Source organism: Moschus berezovskii, chromosome 15 (assembly GCF_049115385.1).
Source record: "Moschus berezovskii isolate FMDL1 chromosome 15, NW_MosBer_1.0, whole genome shotgun sequence".
NCBI classification, from domain to species: domain Eukaryota; kingdom Metazoa; phylum Chordata; class Mammalia; order Artiodactyla; family Moschidae; genus Moschus; species Moschus berezovskii.
Window position 1 is genome coordinate 6,312,267 of NC_142474.1, and position 26,265 is coordinate 6,338,531.

Genomic DNA, 26,265 nt, shown 5'->3' on the forward strand with positions numbered 1-26,265 from the left:
CATTTCAAGGAGCACAAGAGCCCCTCCTCTTCTCCTCGGGCACCTTCGTTCCAGGAGAGGGAGGCATGTGATGAGACAGAGACTTCATGGACCGATCATGACCCAGTTACATACTCACTGAGGGTGGGGGAAGGCGTGACCCCCGGACCCTTCCTGTGACTTGCACTTTGGGATGGTAGAGGTTACTTTCCCTGTAGTAGGGGAGGTTCAGTAGCTGTGCTGGTTCCCTGAGACCTTGAGTGGAACTGGACTCTCATTTGGTACCTGAAGCACCTATCCAAAGTGTGACCCTTTGCCCCGACACCCTCTATTGGAGCTTTTACCTGGGCAGGGTTAGCATGCTAGCGGCTTCTGCAGGTCCCAGGTCCACACCAGAAGCCAGCCCCCAGGTCTGCTGCCTGCGTACATATTCCCTCAGTCCAGCGTTCCCTAGAACTGACACTTAGGCATCTCAGGTCTTTCTAATGTTGGCGAGAAAACATTCCTTTGCTATGTCACATTTCCTTTTTTGTCTTTACTATGCACTTTAGCCTATAAAGCCAATTAATAAAAACAGTAATTGAGAAAACCAGTGGTCCATGTTTGTCCTCAACTGTTAAAAGCAGCTCAGGCAACTTGAGATGGTGAGGATGGGGGTGGATGCACTGCCTGCAAGGAGGCCCTTCATCTACGGAAGGGAGGGGTTTTGTGTTTTTTGTTGTTGCTGTTGCTATTTTTGGCTGGTAAGTCATTTTTACTCTTGGTAAAAAGAAAACTTTTCAACTTGTACAAAAAGGCATACTTAAAGTTTCCTTCCCCAGCGGCAATCCTTCCCCAGCGGCAATCCTAACAGCTTCATGAGTCTTCCCAGAGATAATCATTCCATACATTTGCAATAACTAAGCCTTTAAAACGTGCGTAGTTTTGCACTTGGTCTAACGATCTAACTTGGGGTTCTTTCTGTAAGCACATGAAAACGGTGAGTCTGGGATTTTCCTGGTGGTCCAGTGTTTAAGACTGCGCTTCCACTCCGTAGGGTCTGGGTTCAATGCCTGGTCTCCATCTTGTGCGGGGGCCATTATTTACTGAACTGGAACCCTCTGTGGGCAACTTTTACGTGAAGCCTAAATGAATAGCATTGGTCATAATCTAATACTGAGGGTATGTGCTACTGGATACCTAATGATAACTTGAAATTATATATGAGAAACTACAATCACCATTTTCCCCTGGCTTCATCTAATTGTCAAAGGGAAAGAACCATCACTCTACAGGGTACAGGCTGTTTTTTACAACAGGAGTTAATTTATCTAGTACTCTTTCTGTTCCCTTTGAGTGTTCATCTCTCCAGCACCATTTTCCACATCATAGTAAAGAGTCGGGGTATAGGTCCAGGTACACCCTGATTTCGAAAACCTGAATTCCAAGCTGGACAATTTTGGGAAGGTACTCCATCTTTCTAACCCTCCATTTCTTTATCTGCAAAATGGGGATTACAGTACCTGCCCTCATAGGAGTGCAGTGAGTTGAATGAGACAGTGCTCAGTACACAGAATGCCTGGTGCACAATTGGGACTCAATAAACGACAGATTTTCACTCTAGGACACTGAAAGAGAACTTGTAGTAAGAGTTTCTCTACTCCACATCCAGCTCCTCCCGAAGCACAGAGGTACGGTCCAAGCATATATGGCAGTGCCAAGCTAGCAGGTGACACAGGCTGTGCTGCTGAGGGAAGAGACAGATGTACAGTTAGGCTCAACGCTCCCCAAAATACTTCCTCCATTTGGTATTTTCTTTATGTGAGAACGAATCAAGAAAGGAGCCTTTAAAAAAAAAAAAAGGAACCTTGGCTAACAAGGACGGTTAGACCCCCAGCTTTTCCCTTTCTTTAATGTTCAGTTCAGTTCAGTTGCTCAGTCGTGTCCGACTCTCCGCGACCCCATGAATCACAGCACGCCAGGCCTCCCTGTCCATCACCAACTCCCGGAGCTCACTCAAACTCATGTCCACAGAGTCGGTGATGCCATCCAGCCATCTCATTCTCGATCGTCCCCTTCTCCTCCCGCCCCCCACCTTTCCCAGCATCAGTCTTTTCCAGTGAGTCAACTCGTCGCATGAGGTGGCCAAAGTATTGCAGTTTCAGCTTTAGCATCAGTCCTTCCAATGAACACCCAGGATCGATCTCCCTTAGAATGGACTGGTTGGATCTCCTTGCGGTACAAGGAACTCTCAAGAGTCTTCTCCAACACCACAGTTCAAAAGCATCCATTCTTCGGCGATCAGCTTTCTTCACAGTCCAACTCTCACATCCATACATGACCACGGGAAAAACCATAGCCTTGACTAGATGGACCTTGGCTGGCAAAGTAACGTCTCTTTTTTAATATACTATCTAGGTTGGTCATAACTTTCCTTCCAAGGAGTAAGCGTCTTTTAATTTCATGGCTGCAATCAGCATCTGCAGTGATTTTGGAGCCCCAAAAAATAAAGTCTGACACTGTTTCCACTGTTTCTTTAATGTACAAATGACAAAATTAAAGTTTTAAAGAATGTTTTTTACAAAGAGGAGAGACCAAGCTAGGATGACTTCCCACAAGGAAGAGATCGAAGAGCTGCCCGATGAACTTCCTCAGCTCACCACGGCTACTTCCTCCTCTTGTACCTATGAAGAAAATGAACAGGGTAAATAAAGAGCAACCCACAAGCCCAGACAGGAAGGAGAAGCTGCTTTCCCAGAAAAGCTTTATTCTCTAACCCCACTCGTAGCCTCCGGCCCTCCAAAACTGTAAACATTACCTGGATTTAGATTTAAAGTTTCCTCCTTGTCTCTGGTGGGGCAAGCCCAATTTTTTTCTTTCTTCAAAGGAGGGGCTGTGAATGAGAAGACGGCAGGATGGTGGACAAGCAGGCTGTGTCTCACCATCCCCACCACCAGCTCCCACACGGAGCAGCAGCACAACGCAGATGCGTCATCTTTAGGGTCTGAGGTTCTAAGTCTGTGTTTTTCCACCTGATGATGTGGGTTTATCAAAGTCAGGGCCCAGCTCTAAAACAAGACTGGAAGAGGCCCTTCCTTCCCGTGTATATTAAAAGGCTGCTTGCATAACAGTCTACCCAGCTGCCAACCCCAGCGCAGAGGATGTGGGGAGGGACAAACATTCCAGAGCACACCACAGTCCTCTGTCTGTGTCTGTTACTCCCCTGAGAGTAGCTGTACTTCCAAACCATACTGTGTTACTTTACCTCCAAGGCAGGAGGGCCTTCACACTTCCCTTACTCTCACCCTGGGACCCACAGATGGGCTCGGGGAGCGGGTAGATGGGAGCCCTTGAAATTATATACAGGCAGACCTCAAAGATACTGTGGGTTTGGATTTTTTTTTTTTGGTTTCCCAGTGCATGTAAAAGTTACATTTATACTATACTAGAATCTATTTAAACTGTGCAATAACATTATGTCTAAAAAACAATGCTCATATCTTAACTTAAAAATACTCTATTGCTGGGAATACCCTGGTGGTCCGGTAATTAGGACATGTTGCTTTCACTGCTGGGACCCAGCTTCGATCCCTAGTCAGGGATCTAAGATCCTGCAAGCCATGTGATGCGGCCAAAAAACAAATAAAAATAAGAAAACTCTATTGCTAAAAACCAAAAAAAACGCTAGCCATCACCTGACGACGCAGCGTTGCTACACTAAGTAAATAAAATGAGGCATGCCTCTATTATTAATCTGTAAGTATATGAGGAATAAGAGTGCAGAACAAGGGAAAAGTCACAGCTTTCATCAGAAAACCAAGAGCTCCATGATGACTTAAAACCCTACCCAGCTCGATACTGTTTCAGGGCCTTCTTGCTCGTGTTGGTGAGTTCTTCATCAAATACTGATTTCTTCACCTGCTTCTGCTTCTTTGCTGCACATAGAGAGGATGGGTTAGATAAGGCTTCTTTGTCCCAAGCTCCTAAATCCCCTTATGCTCAAGGTTCCCACTTCAGTGGAGGCTCTGGCTTCATGTGTTAGTGACATGGAAGTGACATATCAGATCCCAGCAGAAAAGGGAAAAGGAATCAAAAGTACCAGGTGGGGGGGGTGGTGCTTAAGGACTCCAAAGGAGGAATGGACCACCTTAACATAAACGGGCCAAAGTGTCTTCACATCATTATACCCTGACCCACCCTTCCAACAACAGCTGGTAGAGATCTAGGCTCCAGAAACAGAAAGTGTTGGCTGGTCAGTAGCGTTCGACTGTTTGCAGCCCCATGGACTATAGCCCCCCAGGCTCCTCCATCCATGGGATTCTCCAGGCAAGAATACTAGAGTGGGCTGCCATTCCCTTCTTCAGGGAATCTTCCCGACCCAGGGATCAAACCTGGGTCTCCTGCATTGCAGGTGGACTCTTTACCATCTGAGCCACCAGGGGAGCCCAAGAATGAGAAAGAGTGGGGTTCAAATCCTAGCTGTCCCCACTAACCATGGGGTCACTTCACCACTTGGAGCCAATGAAGGACAGCTGTACATGCAGGCACATACTCAGTACTCAAAAGACACGGGCCCTTGTCATCATCATCCCTCCTGTTTCCTCCCTGACCACAAGCACAGGTTTCAGGCAGATCCCTCCTACCAGCTCCTTCAGGCTCCCCATCTACCTACCAGGTGCCCTCACTGGCTCCTCCTCGGGCATTGCTCGGGCCCGCTTGGCTCTGCGGTTCCTCTTGGCCAGCCGCTCCGCAAACATCTGTGCCTTGAGGATTTCGAACTGGGATCTCTCCTCTGCCTGGGGAGAAGGATGACGTGTATGTATAGAACAGACGAGGCAGCCCTGGCCCAGGTCCCCAGGCAGGGATCCACCTCCAAAGGGAGGCCACTCACTGTCATCTCCCCCTTTTTCTTGGCTTCCTTCATAAACTTCTTCCTTTTCTTCTTTCCTCTTAAGGCTAAGTCAAACTCCTGCAGAGCCTTGGCAACTAGGATGAGGAGACAGCATGAAATTTCAGGTACCGTTTTATAAAATGTTTTTTTTTTAAACTTACAGTAAGTAAACATATTTTAAAGTGATACATTTAAGGGCTTAAAATGAGAAGAACCAACCACTTCCTTTTCTGGTGGTTACCTCCATCTCACTAAATAACATGTTTATTCCACTATTTCTTAATTAATCCACTTGAGACATTCATTATCTATCTGCCTCTTGTTATGAAAGACATACTCCCCATACCTTCCCACAATACAGTTTTAACCCTATTTATAACAGAGACTTCACTTACATACAGACACCTTAATGTCTGGTCCCATCACATAAAGGCAGTGTTTCTTAAATTCCTGGTACAACCTCTTTGGAGGGTAATTGTGCAACCCCTAACAAAATAAATACACATACCCTCTGCCATACAATTTCACTTTCTGGAACTTACCTTGCAAATCAAATATGCTTGCTTAATTGTGAAAGGACTCCTCTATAGTTATTCACTTGTTTATTAACAGCAAGAGACAGGAAACAATCTCAGTGTCCCTCAGTGGAAAAGTAATAAACTATAATCCACCCATATGATGGAGAAGGCCACAGTCATTAAAAAAAGAAAAGGCAGCTATGTATGTGCCTATATAAAATGATCTCCAAACTACAAAGTAAATGGAAAAAACCAAGGTATAGAACAACATGAATTCATCTGTTTTTAAAAGGGAGAGAGAAAGGCATATACAATATATATATCTCTAAATATCCAACTTACTTTTATTTTTAAATTGGGTCAAAATATATATATAAAATCTGCCACTTTACCATTCTTTAATGTATAATTCAGTAGCATTAACGGCACAATGTTGTAAACCGTTGCCATCATCTGTTTCTAAAACTGTCATCATCCCAAATGGGACATTAAGAAGCAACTCCCTGCCCACAACCTCCGGTGAGTTCTGTGTCTATGGATTTGCCTCTAGGTACCTCATATTAATGGCATTGTAAAGGTCTGTCCCTTCGTGTCTGTACCATCTCACTTAGCATGTTTTCAAGCTTCACCCTTGCAGCGCGTGCCAGAACTTCATGACGGCTGATTAACAGCCCACTGTGCATACTCTGTATCCACTCATCTGCTGATGGACACGGCTGTTTACCCGCTTTGGCCATTGTGAATAATGCTTCAGTGAACACTGGCATACAAGCATCTGTGTGAGTCCCTGTTTTCAGTTATTTAGGGCATAGACCTAGGAGTGGAACTGCTGGGCCCGACGGCAATTCCACATTTAGCTTTTGGAGGACCCTCCCTGACATACTTTTTTCCTTCTTCCTCTCTTCCTTGGTCTGGAACCAGCTCCTCTCAGGCTCAGGGTTTGGTGTCTCCTTCCCTTTCTCGAGGAGCCGCTGTGCTGTGTTGATCTGTGGGGACAGCAGAAGGATGAAACCCACATCTGATAACACAGAACACGGCGACTGCCTGCAGATGCCTGGGGCTCTGATGGTGCGTTTGGCAGACACCGCCCATCAGACGGCAGACCAGCAGGGGCCTGTGCAGTCTGCTCACTGAGCAGCCTCACCTGGGCTTCTGACTTCTGCATCTCTTTCTCTTCAGCCTCTAACTGCAGAACTGCATACACGTCTTTCTCCATTTTCTCAATCTTGTCCCGGAATTTGAGGATGACGTCTCAAGGGAAAAGAACAAAAAAGATTTTAAAATCAAGATGAATGTGGTGTAACTGATGAAAATAATGCAGGTGGGTATTTAGTGACAAAACGTTTGTTTTTTTTCTTTTTAATGTGTGCCCTCTGCCTGACACCTCCCCGAAGGCTTTCTAATGCTCCTGGAATAAACTCTGAACTGCTCAGCATGGCCCTTCCTACCTCTCTGGCTTCGGTCTGCCGCCTGCTCACAGGCCCTGGGCCTCTGGCCCGCCTCTTCTCCTCACACACCAAGTGTGTTCCTGTCTCTAAGTCTTTGCCCTGGTTTTCTCTCCTCGGCACACGCTGTCCCCAGACCACCCCCACCTCATTCTTATCATCCAGGACTCGCTCAAACGCCATCTGTTCAGAGTCCTTTCCCAACAGCTTTTCAGAAACAGTCACTTCTCCTGTTGGTCTCAGTCACCTCTGCTGCGACCTTCTTCATCCTGCCTCTTTCTCAGCAGTCAGCGGTTTTGTTTCCCGCTGTATCCCCCATACCCAGAACACAACAAAAAGAACAGACTAAATGAATCAAATGAAAAAGCTTTTAAATGAAAGGGACAAAAAAAGACCCATGAATGGAAAAAGGGTCTGAAATGATGTACGTAAATGCTACAAGCAGTAAGCTCCTTCATATGCAATTACATTTAAGATTTTTTTTTTTGATGTGGACTATTTTTAAGGTCTATTGAATCTACTACAATCTTGCTTCTGTTTTATATTTTGGCTTTTGGTTGCAATGCATGTGGGATGTTAGCTCCCTGACCAGGGATCAAACTCCCACCCGCTGCCTTGGAAGGCAGAGTCCTAAGAACTGAACCACTGGGGTGTGTGCGTGTTCAGTCACTTCAGGCATGTCTGACTCTTTGTGAGCCCATGGACTGTAGCCTGCCAGGCTCCCCTGTCTGTGAGATTCTCCAGGCAAGAATACTGGAGTGGGTAGCCGTGCCCTCCTCCAAGGGATCTTCCCGACACAAGGATGGAAGAATCTCCTGCATCACAGGCAGATTCTTTACCACTGAGCCACCTGGGAAGCATGGACTGCTGGGGAAGTTCCCACAATCACATTTTTACTCTTATTTGATTTACTTTTTTCCAATACTGAATACACATTATTTTTGTAACTTAAAAAAATTTTGTAAGGAGGCACTTTATGTGACCCTTACGGATGAGAACAAAAAGAATGAAAACTATCCAAAAAGAATGAGTACTGACTTCCTCCTCACTCTCTGGAAGAAGAAGCGAGGAAGGGTTAATGGGGGTGGCACCTTAAGAAGTCTTCTCTTCCCAAAGGCTGGCAAATGCTGTGAGTAAGCACTTAGGGCACAAGCCTTTCCTCACTCCCTTTCACACAGAGAGGCAAGGGGAGACCTGCCCAGGACTCCTCAACAATGAAGTGGTGGAACTGGGATTCCGATCTGGCTCCTAACAGCAAAGCACCTGCTCCTACCCATCACCTTCTGTCCCCTGCCCCGCCCTCCTGGGTCTGATTGAGGACCCTGCCCGCCCCGGACCCACCCCAAGCCATCCTGGGATGCTGTACCAATGCCTGCTCACCCTGGGGCAGAATGCGGGCCTTCACGGGGGCCTTGGCAGCCTTGACAATTTCCTTCAGCATCTTCCGCTCCTCTTCCCCCACCAGCGAGACCGAGCGCCCGGCCCGGCCGGCACGTGCGGTGCGCCCCACCCGGTGGACGTAATGCTTAATGGTGTTGGGCATGGTGAAGTTGATTACCTGGAAGGACAAAGTTGAGCATCAGTCAGGTCTGGGAGCTGGCAGGGAGAGGAGGGCACAAGGAAGTAGAAGGATTCCCACCAGAAGCTCAAGGAAAGGGAAGCCTGCTCACCGTTTTGACCCCTTCAATGTCCAGTCCACGGGCTGCTACATCGGTGGCCACAAGGATGTCAATCTGTTCATCTTTAAAGCGCCTGGAGACAGCCACAAACATGCTCCTCTGAATACCTGACCCCAAAGCTCTGCAGGAGCCTGAACCCACAGCGAGAACACAAACCCTTCTGGAGTCAAGCAGCAGAGTACAGCCCGTCACAGTGGGGACAGGGCCTAAATGTCAGCCTAACAACACTTATGTGCCCCCCAAACATCCCACAACATACAACAAACAGAGTTTTGTGGATACCACTTTAAACAGAAATTCCTATGAATATGGAAGCTCAGGAACCACAGAGCTAGACTATAAGAAGTAGCATATGCAAATGTCTCAGCATTCAAAGCAGCCTTTAAGAAACAACTCTGGAGCTTCCCTTGTGGTCCGATGGCTAAGACTCTGAGCTCCCCGTGCAGGGGGCTCAGGTTCAATCCCTGGTTAGGGAACTAGATCCGACATGCTGCAATTAGACATAACTGCTGCTGCTGCTAAGTCACTTCAGTCAGGTCCTATTCTGTGTGACCCCATAGACGGCAGCCCACCAGGCTCCCCCGTCCCTGGGATTCTCCAGGCAAGAACACTGGAGTGGGTTGCCATTTCCTTCTCCAATGCATGAAAGTGAAAAGTGAAAGTGAAGTCGCTCAGTTGTGTCTGACTCTTAGTGACCCCATGGACTGCAGCCTACCAGGTTCCTCCACCCATGGGATTTTCCAGGCAAGAGTACTGCAGTGGGTTGCCATTGCCTTCTCTGTAAACATAACTAAGCAAAGACTAATAAGTAAATTAATTAAAAAAACTCCCAACTGCCTATGATAATGAATAGGGACAGGTGGAGTGTTCTAAAGGGTACCTCCTTGCCTACCAAGCTGATCCCATTCTGTGGGAATTAAGAAATCACATGGAAAAGCACAGGGCCTGGCAAAATAAATACTCAAGAAATAGCGAATGGATTCAATTCAGGATCTCGCTCTAGCAGACCTGGGGATGTCCACCACCCTGGAAAGGCTGCAGAGTTCAGAATCTGCTTCTTCCCAAATCGGAATTTCCTGCTGTGACTCCACTCAGCAGCTCCAGTTTCTAAGCCCTGGGGCAAGGATATCATTTTCTACAAAGTCAAAGTTCTGAATATATCTGAGACGTGCCCCTACAATGGTTAGGCTAGAATGTGGGGAACTGTGCTGTGTGCCCTGCCATTATGGTACCATGACCTCTGGGAGTCGTCCCCCACTCTGAAACGAAGACAGCCCTCTCTGAAGGGTGGGTGGGAGCCTCAGCCCCCGAGACTTTACCGGAGGGCCTCCAGCCGCTGCGTCTGAGACAGGTTGCCATGGAGCTCGCCCACCTGCAGCCCCATCAGCCCCAGAAGGATGTGCATGCGGTGGGCCTGCTTCTTGGTCTGGGTGAACAGCATCACATGGTCGGTGAAGGTTCTCATCAACAGAGCTGCCAGGGAGACAAGAGTGAGCCAGTGACCACCTCCAAGCACATCCTGTTCCTCGCCCACATGTGGCTGCTGTGCCTGGGGCCCTGCCATGTGGAGCTTCCACTGCAGGACAGAAGCAGGGAAGCCAGGGCCACTTCAGGGCTGGCCTCTGAAGAGGTGACATTAGGCTGAAGGACGGGACAGGCTTATCTAGGAGAAGATCTGGGGGAGGATTCCAGGCAGAGGATCAAGAGCAAATGTAAAGGTTCAGTCAAACACAAAAGCTCAGTGGGTTTGTGAAAGTGAAGGCAAGCAGGTATGGCGACAAAACCATGAGCTAAGGCTCCAAGGCCAGGGGCTCCAGGCAAGCAGGGGCAGGTCCGGAGATCTTACAGGACTTGCTAGGAAGTGTGGATCTCAGTCTAAGAGCGATGGGAGATGGCAGAGGGGTTCAACAGCGAAGGAACAGGGGTGAATGCTTGTTTGTAAATGATCCTCTAATGGTCTGCAGTGTAGAGAAGAGACAGGATGGAAGCAGACAGCCAGGTAAGAGGCTGCTGCAACAAGCCAGGCGACACAGTAGTGGCCTGGGTGAAGAGCCCGAGGGACTGCTGGAGGTGTATCCAGGAGTTCAGCAGGACATAAGGAAGGCTGGATGGCCGAAGGGAGGTGAGGGGATGAAAGGGAGAGGGGAAGCACTCCTGGTTAAAGTATGGAGCAGACAGCAGGCCCAGGCACGGGACTGGGGGAGGCTGGATGGAGAAGGGGGTGCCGCGGGAGAAACCAACCCTTCAGTGTGAAGCTCAGGGGAGCTGGGCACCCCGCCCTCCCCAGTTTCACCCCGGGCTTTCACCTGCCACAATGGCTTCCCGGTCCCCTTCCCGGTTAGGCCGAATCCGGATGAACTCCTGCCGCAGGAAGGGGGCCACATCTGTGTTGCTGTTCACAAATATCCGGACGGGATTCTTCAAGGAGACAGAGGCCAGATCTTTCACCTGCCAGCCACAAAGACAGGGAGGCTGACTGGTCTGCCAGGGGGCGGGAGGGAGGGAGGTTCTGCCCCAGCCCAGTCCAGGGGCCTCTGTGCTGTCTCTCCATTCCCCACAGCCCACCTCGTCCGTCATTGTGGCTGAGAAAAGCATGGTCTGGCGGTGGTGGGAGCACATTCGGATGATCTCCTTCATCTGCTCCTCAAAGTACTCGTCCAGCATCCTGGCCAACAGGGGAGGGGAGAGGTCAACAGAAATGGGCTGGGCTTGCGTCTGTAACGACGAAGCACAGAACACACAGGACGGGTGATGTTTGCGTGTCATCACTAATTACGTTTCAGCCTCATGTATTACCTTATTTTATGAGTGTTACTTTACCCTGTTACCAAGATTCCCCAAGAATGACCCTCTGGCCACATTTGTTTAATCTTCCTTTTTTCTTTCGTGGAATCATTTGCTTTTCAGCAGCAGGTATCACAACACCTGACCCCTAAATATTTCAGCAAACGTTCTCTCCTACACAGACACATCATTATCACAGTTGAGAAATTCAGGTAATCGAGGCTGCTGGCTGACTCCTCACCAGGCACACTGGCACTTTACTGGAGTTACTCCTTGAATCCTCAACACCATGAGGTTGGGTACTTAACCCCCACTTACAAACTAAAAGGATTTGCTTTGAGAATCTAAATGATTGCTTCCCAATCTCAGGAAGTGACAGAGCCAGAATCTGACCTGCCTTCCCTCTTAACCATCACATTACAGAGAGAGAAAGAGAGCTGGATAATCTGGGCGAAGATGGACAGAGGCGCGACCATGAACGGCTGAACTGGTGAGAGCCACGCAGGACCACGTGGAGTGCAGGTTCCCATCCGGGGTGGGGCCCTGGGGACCCCGGCATTTCAGGCGCACCTGTCAGCCTCATCCAAGATGAGCACCTCGATGCTGCTCAGGTGGAAGGAAGGGCAGTTGTGGAGGTGATCGATGAGCCGGCCCGGGGTGGCGATGAGGATGTCAGGTGCTGCTCGAAGTGCTGCTTCCTGAGACTTCACATCCAGGCCACCTGCAAAGAGCAGAGCCCACCAGGTGGGCAGCCGAGTCATTACCACAAGGACTCGCTACCCGGAAGGACCGAGCCCTGCTACCCGCCAGGTCTCATGGCAGAGGCAAAACAAAAGGCAGAGAACAAGGCCAATGGAGGCCCCACCTGCATGGATTCCACAGTACACTGGGAGAGTAGGATTATTAACTCCAACTGTACTAAATGCAAAAATCAAAAAAAGAGGATGACACAAAGGCACTTCGGAATAAAAGGAACCACAGAATAAAACGAGTCAACCATCCAAGGACTGAGAGATGCAGCTGTGAAACCGATAATCTTTCTAAATCACCTGTGACTTCCTACCGCCTAAAGAGGATAAAATGAAGGCTGAGTGACTATCATATAACGTCATCAGAAAAAACCTGCTCTGATTAATATTTGATTCATTATTCGTGCAAGACAAAAATTATATCCTAAATTTGTTGAGTACCAAGAAAAAAAGTGTTCTCGGTATTCTGCAGTTCCATTTTGCAAGGTTCTCCCCACCCGTCCCCCTCACTCTCTACATGGAGACGCCATCAGCCCCGTGAAGGTTCCCCCACACCCGTCACCCTCAGATGCGTGTCAGTCTTCCGGGGCAAACGGCCCTCAGCCAGACACTCACCCACAGCCAGGCAGGTGGTGATGCTGCAGAACTGGGCCAGCTGCTTGGTGACGGAGTGCACCTGGATGCCCAGTTCTCGGGTGGGAACCAGTACCAGCACGCGGGTCACTGGAGCCTGGCGGGGTTTGTAGATCAGACGCTCCAAGACCGGCAGGGCAAAAGCTGCTGTCTTACCTGGAGGGAAGGGCAGCAGGAGTGCAATGAGCACAGCTTCAGTCCCTCACATGTCTAGGCGTTCACCTGCGTACAGAGAGCCTACAAATCTCTCAGAGGGAAGTGAAGGAATTTAAATTTTCATAAAACTTTCTTTCTGGTTTTAAAATCATATAGTCAATGTAAAAAATCTGGGAAATACAAAAAAAATTTTTTTTAAATCATCCACAGTTCAGCCAACCAGAGGTAAGCATTAACAAAACAGTATCTATATTACCAATCTTTTTTTATTAATGGACAGAAATATACAAAAATATACACTTTAATGCAATAATACTACATTGTTTACTAACTTTCCTCTAAAATATATATATTTTCCCATTTATGTACTCTACTTTTAAATGATTACAGCGTCTTCTATTACATGATTATTTCTACTCTATTCTATGACATGACTGTAAAATTAACTGCACTAATCCACAATGTTGTGATAAACATCCCTTTTATAAAATCTTTACTCCGATAACAGGGGCCTATCATGGAAGTGCCAGGAGGTCACGGTCACAGAGATAGCCTGATAGGATCAAATAAAAATGACCTTCACCAGAGCCCCTAAAACCTGTAACCTGTGACTACCCTTTTTGAAAAAAGTAAACACTATTTAAAGAGAGAGAAAATATATATAAGCATTATTTAGAAGGGAAGTTATACAGAATATATAGTGTTGTTGCATTAATTTTCATGTCTGCATATTTAGCAAAGCGGCCTTTGGGCAAGCCAGCTCCATTACGTGTCCTCCTGCCATCCCTCTGCCACCACCCCCAGTTCCCTGTCCTTGGTACCTGTCCCCGTGGCTGCGCAGGCACAGATGTCCTTCCCCAGCAGCCCCACGGGTATGCACGCCTTCTGGATAGGGGTGGGCTGCTTGAAGCCCATTGCTGTGATGGCCTGAAGAGAGAAGGTGGGGCCGGACAGGAGGGGTGGGGGTCTCAGCGTCAAACCAACAAGGCGGGTCTCCATCAGGTCTGGTCCCTTCCAGTCATTCAGTCCGTCTGGTGGGGTTGTGTGTGTGTCTGTTTGTCTGTGTTTCTATATGTGTGTGTCTGTCTGTGCGTGTTTGTCTGTGTCTCTGTGTGTGTCTGTATCTGTCTGTGCGTGTGTGTGTCTGTGTCTGTGCGTGTCTGTCTATGTGTGTGTGACTGTCTCTGTGTGTGTGTGTGTGTGTGGATATTCCAGGCACTGAACACAGTTCAGTTCAGTTCAGTCGCTCAGTCGTGTCTGACTCTTTGCGACCCCATGAATCACAGCACGCCAGGCCTCCCTGTCCATCACCAACTCCTGGAATCCATCGAGTCGGTGTTGCCATCCAGCCATCTCGTTCTCTGTCGTCCCCGTCTCCTCCCACCCTCAATCCCTCCTAGCATCAGACTCTTTTCCAGTGAGTCAACTCGTCTCATGAGGTGGCCAAAGTCAGAGCAGGCAACAAAAGAAACAACCCTGCCCTTAGGAATCTTAGCGTCTGTGAGAAAAAAACAGGCCAAACCCAAACAGCTATGATATGAGGAGAAATGCTGTGGGTAACACCACAGCGGTCAAGTGGGCTGGGGAGGGCAGTGGGGAGGAGTGAGAGCGATTTCCAGTAAGGCGGCCAGGGACGGCCTCACTGAGCAGGGTACACTGAGGAGAACCCTGAGAGAAGCGGAGAGCAGCCCAACCAGGATTTTGGAACCATCTTCCAGGCAGTGGGAACGGCAAGTGCAAAGGCCTTGAGGAAGAGGATGAATGACCTGTGTGAGGGTCAGTGAGGAGGCCAGTGTGGCTAGAGCAGAACTCCTGCTGGGAAACATCATCAGAGTAGACCAGAAGGAGCAGGGCCGTATGTACAGGCCAGAAGGGGAATCTTTGTGTAAGTGGGCTCTCCGGCAGCTAGGTGGACAACGGAGTTCAGGGAGGCCACCGACCTAGCTTAACGGCAGAGTGCCCAGTTACAGGGTGACTGCGAGAATCCCACAGTTGACGGAAGTAGCCACTACCTTCAGTAGAGGGCGGGAAAGGTTCATGTCCTGGAATGAGAGGTTTTCATCATACTGAGAAGCATCTTCAAAAAATCCTCCTGCTTCCTACACCAGAAAATCAAAAGACAAAGAGAATTCAGCAAAAGGGGCCTAAGAAAACTAAATGACCTGAAAGTCCTTTCAGGTTGTAAAACAAGCTCCATACGGTTGTCCAAGCCCATGCTCACCTGTCCTTTCTTCGTTTTCTTCTTCCGCTCCTTTACTTTGAGTGTATCTATGCAGAAAAAGAGTAAATATCAGGGCTCACCCCTACTGAGCACTTAGTCGGCTAGACACTATCCTAAGTGCATTATCCTAAGACACTATCCTGGACAGACACGTCACTGAAGCCACACAAGGACCTGGGGGAGCCACTGTCACCAGTGTCACCTCACAGAAGAGGAGGCTGTGCGGCTGGGAAAGTAAGTCACTCAAACGAAGGAGGCTCACCACGTTCCAGAGACCAGACTCCCAGTCACTGTGCTGTATAACAATGCTTTAGCTTTAGCACCCATTTCTGCAAGAAGTTATTCATGGAGCCCCCATTACATGGGTGGACTCATCTGAGGTGGGAGACCCATCACCCCAAATAAGTTTGAGTCAGAGAAGTGCCAATAGCTGTGTGGGGCTGGAGATGAGGAAAAGAGTGAGCTTGGGACCTCCTTGGTGGTCCAGTGGTTAGAACTCATGGCTTTCACTGGGGCCCAGCTTTGATCTCTGGTCAGGGAACTAAGATCCTGCCAGCCATGTAGCATGGCCAAAAAAAAAGAAAAAATATTTCCCTGGTGGTCCAGGGATTAACACTTTGAGCGCCAGCCCCCCAGAAAATTAATTAATTAAAAAAAAAAAAGATCGCACTCCCAGTGCAGGAGGCACAGGTTCAATCTCTGGTCAGGAAAGACCCCACATACCACATGGCATGAGCCAAGGGGGAAAAAAAAGAAAAAGAATGAATTCATTCAGCGAAGGACAAAAGCCCTAATAAAATCCCAAGGAAAAGGAGAAGCTAAAAGAAAGGAGTTCAACATGGAGACATCTTAAATGTAACTGTGCAGAAGGGCACAGAAAAACCTACATAAGTCAAGGCGAACTCTGGCTTCCTGTCCCCACCTCTGACAGCACCACCGACCTGCCTTGGTGAGGATGCGCTCTTCAGCTGATGAGCAGTCAGTCTCTGATTCTTCACCTTCTGAGGCTTCTTCATCTTTTCCTTCAAGGTCCTCCTCCTCCTCTGGTTCAGAGCCCTCCTTTGCTTCTTTCTCCTTCTCTGACTTCCCAGACTTGGCTTCTTTATCCTAGAAAAAAAAACGGTAATAAAGCAAGACGACTACACGCTTTAGGAAATTGAGAACCTATGAAGAACAATGTTATGCTGGCCCCCCTGGGAGAACGCTATGCAGATTCTGAGTGTGTATTAACCACAGACACGCAGAGAAAGCCTGCCTGGACCAGCTGCACTGCGACCTAGACTCAATGAGAAACAGGGGGGTTGCTCTGAGAGCAATGCACAGGGCTGACCAACAAAGAGAAGTGACACTTTGCTTACTCACCTCTGTTTTCCTTTTCTTTCGAACTTTCTCAATCTTCTCATCTAATGTTGTGGCAGCCCTCTACAAATAAAAATGAAGAGATGAAAAAGAAACATACATATGGGAAAGAGACAAAGCAAGCATCTTCTGAGGGTTGGTTCTGAGATGTTCAGTATAGAAAAAGCTCGTCTGTCCTTGGACAGATTGATCAATCTAGATTATTCACAATAAGACAAACAAGCAAACAAAAAAACCATTAAATAAATGCTCTGTTTGTAAAAAAAAAAAAAAAAAAAAAGACTTTAAATTACCAGGAACCAATAAGGACATCCACATTCTAGAAAGTGTTGACTATTCAGAATGATACAATTACTAAGAGATGTCACATCATATCTGAATGAATGCTACTTGGAAAAAATTTTCTCCCTTGCCAACTGAACATAATTTAGCCTATCAAATAAAATGTTGAAATCTGAGCAAATTCAGGGAATGTTGGATACTGTGAAAACTCTAGAAAGATTTAAGTAATGGCAGGTCCCCCTTTTGCATGCTCAAAGCACCTTAAACTGCTATGGCACTTACCACAACCACAATTAACTGTTTAATTATTTGTCTAGTTATTTTCTATCCTGCTAGAATGTAAGCTTTATAAGACCAAGTCTTTAATTACATGAATTTCATATGAAAAGAAAAAAACAATCCTTTCAAGATGACTTTGAAAAGGTAATGCTGTTTCATTTCAGTCAGAACAAGAACCAGCAGTTCAGTTCAGTCACTCAGTCGTGAACGACTCTTTGCGACCCCAAGGACTGCAGTATGGCAGGCCTCCCTGTCCATCACCAACTCCTGGACCTTGCTCAGACTCATGTCCCTTGAGTTGGTGATGCCAGCCAACCATCTCATCCTCTGCCATCCCCTTCTCCTCCTGCCCTCAATCTTTCCCAGCATTAGGGTCTTTTCAAATGAATCAGTTCTTCGCATCAGGTGGCCAAAGTATTGGAGTTTCAGCTTCAACACCAGCCTTTCCAATGAATATTCAGGACTGATTTACTGTAGGATGGACTGGTTGGATCTCCTTGCAGTCCAAGGGACTCTCAAGAGTCTTCTCCAAAACCACAGTTCAAAAGCATCAATTCCTTGGCTCTCAGTTTTCTTTATGGTCCAACTCTCACATCTGTACATGTCTACTGGAAAAACCACAGCTTTGACTAGATGGATCTCTGTTGGCAAAGTAATGTCTCTGCTTTTAATCTGCTATCTAGGTGGGCCATAACTTTTCCTCCAAGGAGCAAGCGTCTTTTAATTTCATGGCTTCAGTCACCATCTGCAATGATTTTGGAGCCCCCCCAAAATAAAGTCTGTCACTGTTTCCATTGTTTTCCCATCTATTTGCCATGAAGTGATGAGACTGGATGCCCCGATCTTAGTTTTCTGAATGCTGAGTTTTTTTTTTAATTTTATTTCTAGAAAAGAATGCTGAGTTTTAAGCCAATTTTTTCACTCTCCTCTTTCACTTTCATCAAGAGGCTCTTTAGTTCTTCTTCACTTTCTGCCATAAGGGTGGTGTCATCTGCATATCTGAGGTTATTGATATTTCTCCTGGCAGATCAGCAGAGTCTGGATTAAACTGCTCTGAGCGGGCAATAATTCTCTCTGAAGCACATGAAATGTAAAATAACTTTCAAGCATCTTCTAGCTTGTTAATAACCACATTCAAAGGAAAGCACAGGATTTTGGCAAACAAGCAGATGACAACAACGTTTGTGATGGCTTTGCCTGTGATGTGTGGGAACCAGGAATCCTAAACACTAGGGTCACCTGAGATCACCTGACAAGTGACAGAGAGGAACAGTTTCTGTGGGACTGAGTCAAGCCTTCAAAAACCCCACTACCAAGGAAATCTGCTGGACTGTTCTTTGTAATAAACTGACATTAAAAAGATTTCTTTATAATACTCAAAACAAGGAGTGAACATCTAGAAAAGAGACCATTTTAACACAGCTATGTCCATTTTTAAAGTTGAGCAATTTATGTGTGACATCCGGTATTCCTACAACACTGGACCCTGAAACCCAGCGTCCAACCTTAACTGTGTCCGATTCTCAGCCTGGAACTGCCTATCACTGTCAATCTCACCTTCTTCTTGAGCTGGCTTAGGACGTCAGCCATGGCCCAGCTGCCATCGTACATTCCCTCCTTCTCAGTGAAAACAAAGTCAGGGTTGAAATCAGCGCTGCGGTTCTTTTGTAAGGCTTTCTGCTTTCTGCCCAGCACAATGGGCCCCTGGGAAGAGGGAGAAGAAGGAAGAGTATGGGACTAGGATGAAAGAACACCAGAAAGAGAAGGAAATGAGGGGCTTCCTTGGTGGCCCAGTGGCTAAGACTCCACCCTACCCATGCAGGGGACCCGGGTTCAATCCCTGGTCAGGGAACTAGATCCCAGATGCAGCAACTAAAGATCCCTGTGCTGTAGAGAAGGTCCTTGTTGCCCCTCCATCTTATATGTATAATAGTTTGCATCTGCTAACCCCAAATTCCTAATCTTTCCCTCCCCCGCCACAAGTCTGCCCTCTACATCTGCATCATAGTTTAGATTCCACATATAAGTGATGACTTTTCTATGACAGTTTTCCACTCAAGAAGTGAAAAGATCATTCTGGTTGCTAAGTGGAAAATACACTGTGGGGGAAGAGGGAGGCAAGAGAAACAGCTAGAGACCAGGTATGTTAAGATTGTAGGTAACCCGGTACAAGATGGTAGTGGGCTACACTAGGGTGGAAGCAGTGTGGACTAAGCCGAGAAAACGCTGAAGAGAGATTTCCAAGGTAGCCTACGGAGCATTGGAGGGGAGAGAGGAGAAAGAAGCTGCATGACTGCAGGGTTTCTGGCGTGATGAGATGGAGCAGGTTGACAGGGTGAGGGAGACCCAAGAGTTCAGCTTTGGAAAAACTGAACCCTTAGAGGCCAAGGGACCCCCAAACGGAGGTGTCAGTAGGCAGATGAGGCCGCAGAGGGGGCAATACTTGAGCTGGGTCTTTAAAGGATGAGCATCTTTCCAGGACACCTATGCCTTTCTAATCGCCATCCTGCTTAAGTCTCTTAACTCCCCATCCAGCACAAGCTTCAGGAGAGCGGTTTCCTTGTCTACCCTGTTCACCGCTATGCCCTGGATGCTCAACACTAGGCGCAGCACACGTAAAACAGTTCAATCAGTACTGACGTAACGAGTGCATGGATAACACGGCTCGTTGAATAAGACCCAGTACTGACTCCGTCTCTGGATCTCTATGACACAGGCCTGGATTAAACTTCATTCAGTGAATGGGTACGGAGCTCACCAAGGCGACACGGAACGGCACGAGCACAAGTGAGGAAACGCTAGTGGCAACCACCGGGGGTCCGGGTGAGGCCCAGGGACACTTGGCAGCCGGGCAGAGGATGCCGAGGACCTGGGGGCAGGGACCTGAGGCACGGCGGAGAAGGGACGCAGTCAAGGACAGCGACTGCCTGCCGCCTCGCTGCCACCCCGATCGGCCCGTACCTCCTCCTCCTCGTCCTCAGAGTCCGTCTCCGGCTCCACCGGCACGTCCTCATCTTCGCCTATGGTCTGGATGAAGCCCAGCTCCGAGAGCATGGCGCCTCGGCAACCACTTCCGGAAAGCAGCGCGGCTCGCCGGCCGACTCGCACACTTCCGCGCCCCTCGCGTCGTCACTGAGAACGTGCTGACGTCACTTCCCCTCGGCGCCCTCCTCCGCCGGCGCCCGCCCAAACTCTGGGAGCGCGCATGCGTGCTTTGCGTGACAAAAGGAAGACTCGGTGTGTATCTTAGATTATGTTTTGTTGGTGCTTGGAAAACGGTGGGGTGGTTGGAGGCGTGTGTAAGGAGGAAGTCTACAGAGATGCGTGGATAAGCCCCATATATTTCTGTTGAAAGAATTGTGAAAGAAAAGTACAGTAAAACAGTTACTAGTGATTGTCTCTGGGAGGTAGAATTTATAGATGATTTTAATTTTCGTCTTAGATTTTTTTTCCACAATAAACATTTTCATCAGTTCGGTCGCTCAGTCGTGTCCGACTCTTTGCGACCCCATGGATTGCAGCACGCCAGTCCTCCCTGTCCCTCATCAACTCCCGGAGCTTACTCAAACTCATGTCTTTTTATTTTCATAAAAAAGAAAAAATTAAAAATAAGAATAGATAACACCTATAACATTTACTCTGTACCAAGTACTGATCCAAGCACTTTTGCAGGTATCAACTAATCCTCACCGCAGTCCTCGCAGAAGTTACCATTACTGTGGCTTGGCCACTTTACAGGTGAAGAAACTGAAGCTCAGAGAGGTTCTCAAGGTCACAGAGCCAGATAATTAGAGAGCCAGGATTATAATCGAGCCAGGGGCTCGAGGATACTTAGGAAAGACGATCTCACAATTTACCAAGAAGTTTTCATCTCCTCTGCTTGCGGATATCTTACTGAATCTTAACTTGACTTAAACACACCTCCTGCATGAAGTCTTCCTGAACTACCCATCCTCCTTCATAACTATTTGCTGCTTCCGTATTAACAATTTCTACTTGCAGCAGAGTAGTAGTTATGGCGTAAATAACCTTTGGGTAAATAACTAGAAGTGGAGTTGCTGGGTCATACAGTTCAGTTCAGTCGCTCAGTCGTGTCCGACTCTGCAACCCCATGAACCGCAGCAGTTCTGTTTTTAATATTTTGAAGAACCTTCATACTGTTTTCCATAGCAGTTGTTCTAATTACATTACCACCAACAGCACACAAGGATTCCTTATTTTCTCTACAGCTTCACCAACAGTTGTTATTTCTTGCCTTTATGATGATAGTTATTCTAACAGGTGTGAGGTGATACCACCTTTTGGTTTTGATTTGCATTTCCCTGGTGATTAATGATGTTGAACACCTTTTCATGTATGTAACCATTGGCCATCTGTATGTCTTCAATGGAAAAAATGTCTATTCAGATCCTCTAACCGCGGAGAGTCGGACACGACTGAGCGACTGAACTGAACTGAACTGAACTGAACCGTTTTTTAATCAGATTTTCTGGAGGGTCTGCTAATCAGTTGTGTGAGTTCCCTATATATTCTGGGTATTAATTAGACTCTTACTGGATATACGGTTTGCAAATATTTTCTCCCATTTGGTATGTTGCTTTTTCATTTTGTTGATGGTTTTCTTTGCTATGCAAAAACATTAAAAAAAATACTATTTACTTTTGGCTATACTGGGAGAAATATCAATAATCTCAGATATGCAGATGACACTACCCTTATGGCAGAAAGTGAAGAGGAACTCAAAAGCCTCTTGATGAAAGTGAAAGAGGAGAGTGAAAAGGTTGGCTTGAAGCTCAACATTCAGAAAACAAAGATCATGGCATCTGGTCCCATCACTTCATGGGAAATAGATGGAAAAACAGTGGAAACAGTGTCAGACTTTATTTTTTTAGGCTCCAAAATCACTGCGGATGCTGATTGCAGCCATGAAATTAAAAGACGCTTACTCCTTGGAAGGAAAGTTACGACCAACCTTGATAGTATATTAAAAAGCAGAGACATTACTTTGCCAACCAAGGTCCGTCTAGGCAAGGCTATGGTTTTTCCCGTGGTCATGTATGGATGTGAGAGTTGGACTGTGAAGAAAGCTGATCGCTGAAGAATTGATGCTTTTGAACTGTGGTGCTGGAGAAGACTCTTGAGAGTCCCTTGTACTGCAAGGAGACCCAACCAGTCCATTCTAAGGGAGATCAATCCTAGGTGTTCATTGGAAGGACTGATGCTAAAGCTGAAACTGCAATACTTTGGCCACCTCATGCGACGAGTTGACTCACTGGAAAAGACTCTGATGCTGGAAAAGGATGGAGGCGGGAGGAGAAGGGGACGACCAAGAATGAGATGGCTGGATGGCATCACCAACTCTGTGGACATGAGTTTGAGTGAACTCCGGGAGTTGGTGATGGACAGGGAGCCCTGGCGTGCTGTGATTCATGGGGTCGCGGAGAGTCGGAGACAACTGAGCGACTGAACTGAACTGAACTGAACTGAACTGAACTGATACTGGTTCTTCATTGCTGCAAGAGCTTTTCTCTAGTTTCAGACAGCAGGGGCTTCTCTTTGCTGTGGTACATGGACTTCTCATCTTCCGGTGACCTCTCTTATTGTGGAGCATGGCCTCTAGGCATGTGGGCTTCAGTAGTTGCAGCCCTCGGCTCCCACACTCTAGAGCACAAGGTCGGTAATTGTGGCACAGGGGCTTAGTTGCTCCCTGGCATGTGGGATCTTCCTGGACCAGGGATTGAACCCATTTCTCATGAATTGGCAGGCGGATTATTTACCACTGACCCACCAGGGAAGCCCTGTGCAAATGCTTTTTAAGTTTGATATAGTCCCACATGTCTGTTTTTGCTTTTACTGTCAAATCTAAAAAATCATCACCAAGACTAGTGTCAGAGAGCTTATGGCCTATGTTTTCTTGTAGAGGTTTATGGTTCAGGGTCTTAGATTCAAGACTTTAATCCGTTTTGAGGTAATATTTGTGTGTGGTGTGACAGTAGTCCAGTTTCATTCTTTTGCATGTTGTTGTTCAGTTTTCTCAATACTATTTATTGAAGAGACTGTCCCTTCCCCATTGTATATTCTTGGCTCCATTGTCATAAATCAATTAACCATATATATTTGTGGCTTTATTTCTGGGCTTTCTATTTGGTCCCACTGTTCTATATGTCTTTTTTATATCAATACCATACTGGTTTGGTTACCATAGCTTTGTAATATAATTTTAAAACCAGGAAGCATGATACCTCCAATTTTGTTTTTTCTCAAGATTTCTTTGGCTATTTGGGGGTCTTAAACAATTCTTTATGTTAAATTTTCTGTGTTAAAATAATTAGTATAGTTTCTGTCTTGTAACTGAACTTTGATACATAAGCCTATATATATATATTCAGAGAAGTATACACACAATTTTGTGCTATTTATAAAGTTAAAAACTTGTACATGACCCTACTGTGTAACAGTGACAAAATAGTTCACTCAATTGTGGTACATTCTTGCAAGGGAAAACTGTAGCCATTAAAAAATATGTAACTCGATTTCTGCTAACATAGAATAATATCTAAGATACCATAAGAAGTTCAGTTCAGTTCAGTTCAGTCGCTCAGTCGTGTCCGACTCTCCGTGACTCCGTGAATCACAGCACGCCAGGCCTTCCTGTCCATCACCAACTCCTGGAGTTCACTCAAACTCATGTCCACAGAGTCGGTGATGCCATCCAGCCATCTCATTCTCCGTCATCCCCTTCTCCTCCCGCCCCCAACCTTTCCCAGCATCAGTCTTTTCCAGTGAGTCAACTCGTCTCATGAGGTGGCCAAAGTATTGCAGTTTCAGCTTTAGCATCAGTCCTTCCAATGAACACCCAGGATTGATCTCCTTTAGAATGGACTGGTTGGATCTCCTTGCAGTACAAGGGACTCTCAAGAGTCTTCTCCAACACCACAGTTCAAAAGCATCAATTCTTTGGTGATCAGCTTTCTTCACAGTCCAACTCTCACATCCATACATGACCACGGGAAAAACCATAGCCTTGCCTAGACGGACCTTGGTTGGCAAAGTAATGTCTCTGCTTTTTAATATACTATCAAGGTTGGTCATAACTTTCCTTCCAAGGAGTAAGCGTCTTTTAATTTCATGGCTGCAATCAGCATCTGCAGTGATTTTGGAGCCCAAAAAATTAAAGTCTGACACTGTTTCCACTGTTTTTCCATCTATTTCCCATGAAGTGATGGGACCAGATGCCATGATCTTTGTTTTCTGAATGTTGAGCTTCAAGCCAACCTTTTCACTCTCCTCTTTCACTTTCATCAAGAGGCTTTTGAGTTCCTCTTCACTTTCTGCCGTAAGAGTAGTGTCATCTGCATATCTGAGGTTATTGATATAGATACCATAAGAAAGCAGATTATAAAACAACATGTGTGGTAAGATTCCACTATTAAACAGTTGGTATTTTGTGCTTTTTGCTGCTGTGGATTCACCAGAAGCAGTCAGTGAGATGTTAGGCCCATCAAGGAAGGTTAAATTGAGAGAACCAGAGGAGAAAGCAGCAGAGGTGTGTGGCTTCAAGCTTGTGAGAAGAGTGTTGTCTAATGTTTATGTTGGGTTGTAGGTTTTCTAAAGGGGCTTCCCTGGTGGCTCAGAGGTTAAAGCGTCTGCCTGGAATGTGGGAGACCCGGATTCGAACCCTGGGTCGGGAAGTTCCCCTGGAGAAGGAAATGGCAAACCACTCCAGTCCTCTTGCCTGGAGAATCCCATGGAGGGAGGAGCCTGGTGGGCTACACAGTCCATGGGGTTGCAAAGAATTGGACACGACTGAGCAACTTCACTCACTCACTCTCTCACTCACTCAGGTTTTCTAAAACTAGTAAGAGGTGGAAACTCCTGTTTTGAGTTGAAAATAGACAATCCAATCCCAGAAAGTTGTTTATTGGTCAGTGAAATGATTAAATGTGTGTGTCAACTTGAGTGGGCCACAAAATGTCCAGACATTTGATCAAATATTCTAGGTATATCTGTGAGAGTGTTTTGGGGTGAGATTAACACTTAAATCACTTGATTGAGGAAAGCAGATTATCCTCCATAAGGAACCTCATCCAGTCGGTTGAAGCCCTGAATAAAACAAAAGACTGACCCTTCCCTGTTTAATGTGGAGGTATTTAGTGGTAAGAACTGGAGATGTGGGTTCCATCCCTGGGTTGGGAAGATCCTCTGGAATAGGAAATGGCAACCCCACTCCAGAATCCTTACCTGGAAAATTCCACAGACAGAGGAGGGCTACAGTCCATGAGGCTGCAAAGACAGGACCCAGCACCGTACGACATCTTAGTGTAACAGAGAATTCTTCCTGCCTCAGGGCATTTGTTGAACTGGAACTGGAATCCTCTTGATTCCAAAACAACTTCCAGCCTTCAGACTCAAACTAGGACATTGGCTCTACAGGGGCTTCCCTAGTGGCTCAGAGGTTAAAGCGTCTGCCTGGAATGTGGGAGACCCAGGTTCGAACCCTGGGTTGGGAAGATCCCCTGGAGAAGGAAATGGCAACCCACTCCAGTCCTCTTGCCTGGAGAATCCCATGGAGGGAGGAGCCTGGTGGGCTACAGTCCATGGGGTCGCAAAGAGTCGGACACGACTGAGCGACTTCAGTCACTCACACACAACTACATGAACCAGTGTCTGATAACCTCTGTCTGTCCCTCTCCCATTCCTCCTCTGCCTCTCTGTCTATATCTCTATAATCTATTATCCGTCTGGATGGACAGGTGCACAGGAAGGAAGTAAAGGGAAATAGTATCCTAACCCTTCATCACACCTCTGGAACGCTGCTTCCCTTCCATTGGCCAAAGTTCAGTCTGTGGGCATACCTGCCTGAAAAGAAATACAGATTTTATCCTGAGCAACCATATTCCCAACTAAAATTCTGTGACAGAAGTGGACAAGAGCTATTGAGGACAACAGGAAATCTGTCACAATCAAGAGGTACATACACCCCACTTTATCTCTGGAAGGGGGGTAAAATTACTGGTGAGTTTTAGTTCTTTACAGTTTTTTTGTAATAATTCATTTTTTAAAAAACTGAACATATATTTATAATTAGAGGAGAGGGGGAAGCATTGTCACTCTTTTCAGTTTGAGAGGGAAATACAGTTTGAATAAAAGAAATGGTAAAATGATACCAAGAGGGGCTTACCTAGTGGTCCAGTGGCTTAGACTACGTGTTCCCAATATAGGGTGCCCTGGGTTCCAGCCCTGGTCAGGGAGCTAGACCCTGTATGCTAAGACCCAGCACAAAATGATACCAAGAGCTAAGGCAATCCTTA

General features: G+C 46.8%; 1 protein-coding gene across 1 annotated transcript; it reads right to left on the minus strand.

The window, feature by feature from the left end:
- Positions 1-2,477: 2,477 nt before the first annotated feature.
- DDX27 (DEAD-box helicase 27) lies at positions 2,478-20,073 on the minus strand. Its single transcript, XM_088843687.1, has 21 exons — positions 19,916-20,073; positions 18,512-18,658; positions 16,397-16,456; positions 15,976-16,141; positions 15,035-15,081; positions 14,826-14,912; positions 13,635-13,740; positions 12,640-12,813; positions 11,846-11,996; positions 11,057-11,156; positions 10,798-10,939; positions 9,811-9,964; positions 8,483-8,564; positions 8,193-8,370; positions 6,512-6,618; positions 6,251-6,353; positions 4,850-4,944; positions 4,631-4,754; positions 3,806-3,893; positions 2,777-2,851; positions 2,478-2,642 (listed from the first exon to the last, which is right to left on the minus strand). The coding sequence occupies exons 1-21, from the start codon at positions 20,006-20,008 to the stop codon at positions 2,624-2,626; spliced, it is 2,298 nt and encodes a 765-aa protein (XP_088699813.1). The 5' UTR covers positions 20,009-20,073; the 3' UTR covers positions 2,478-2,623.
- Positions 20,074-26,265: the final 6,192 nt, after the last annotated feature.

Coding starts and splice junctions, on each gene's coding strand:
- DDX27 (XM_088843687.1), bottom strand. CDS start 20,008: ATGCTCTCGGAGCTGGGCTTCATCCAGACCATAGGCGAAGATGAGGAC. Junction 11,997..12,639: donor CACCACCTGCCTGGCTGTGG/GTGAGTGTCTGG, acceptor TGCTCTTTGCAG/GTGGCCTGGATGTGAAGTCT. Junction 4,755..4,849: donor AGAAAAAGGGGGAGATGACA/GTGAGTGGCCTC, acceptor CCTTCTCCCCAG/GCAGAGGAGAGATCCCAGTT.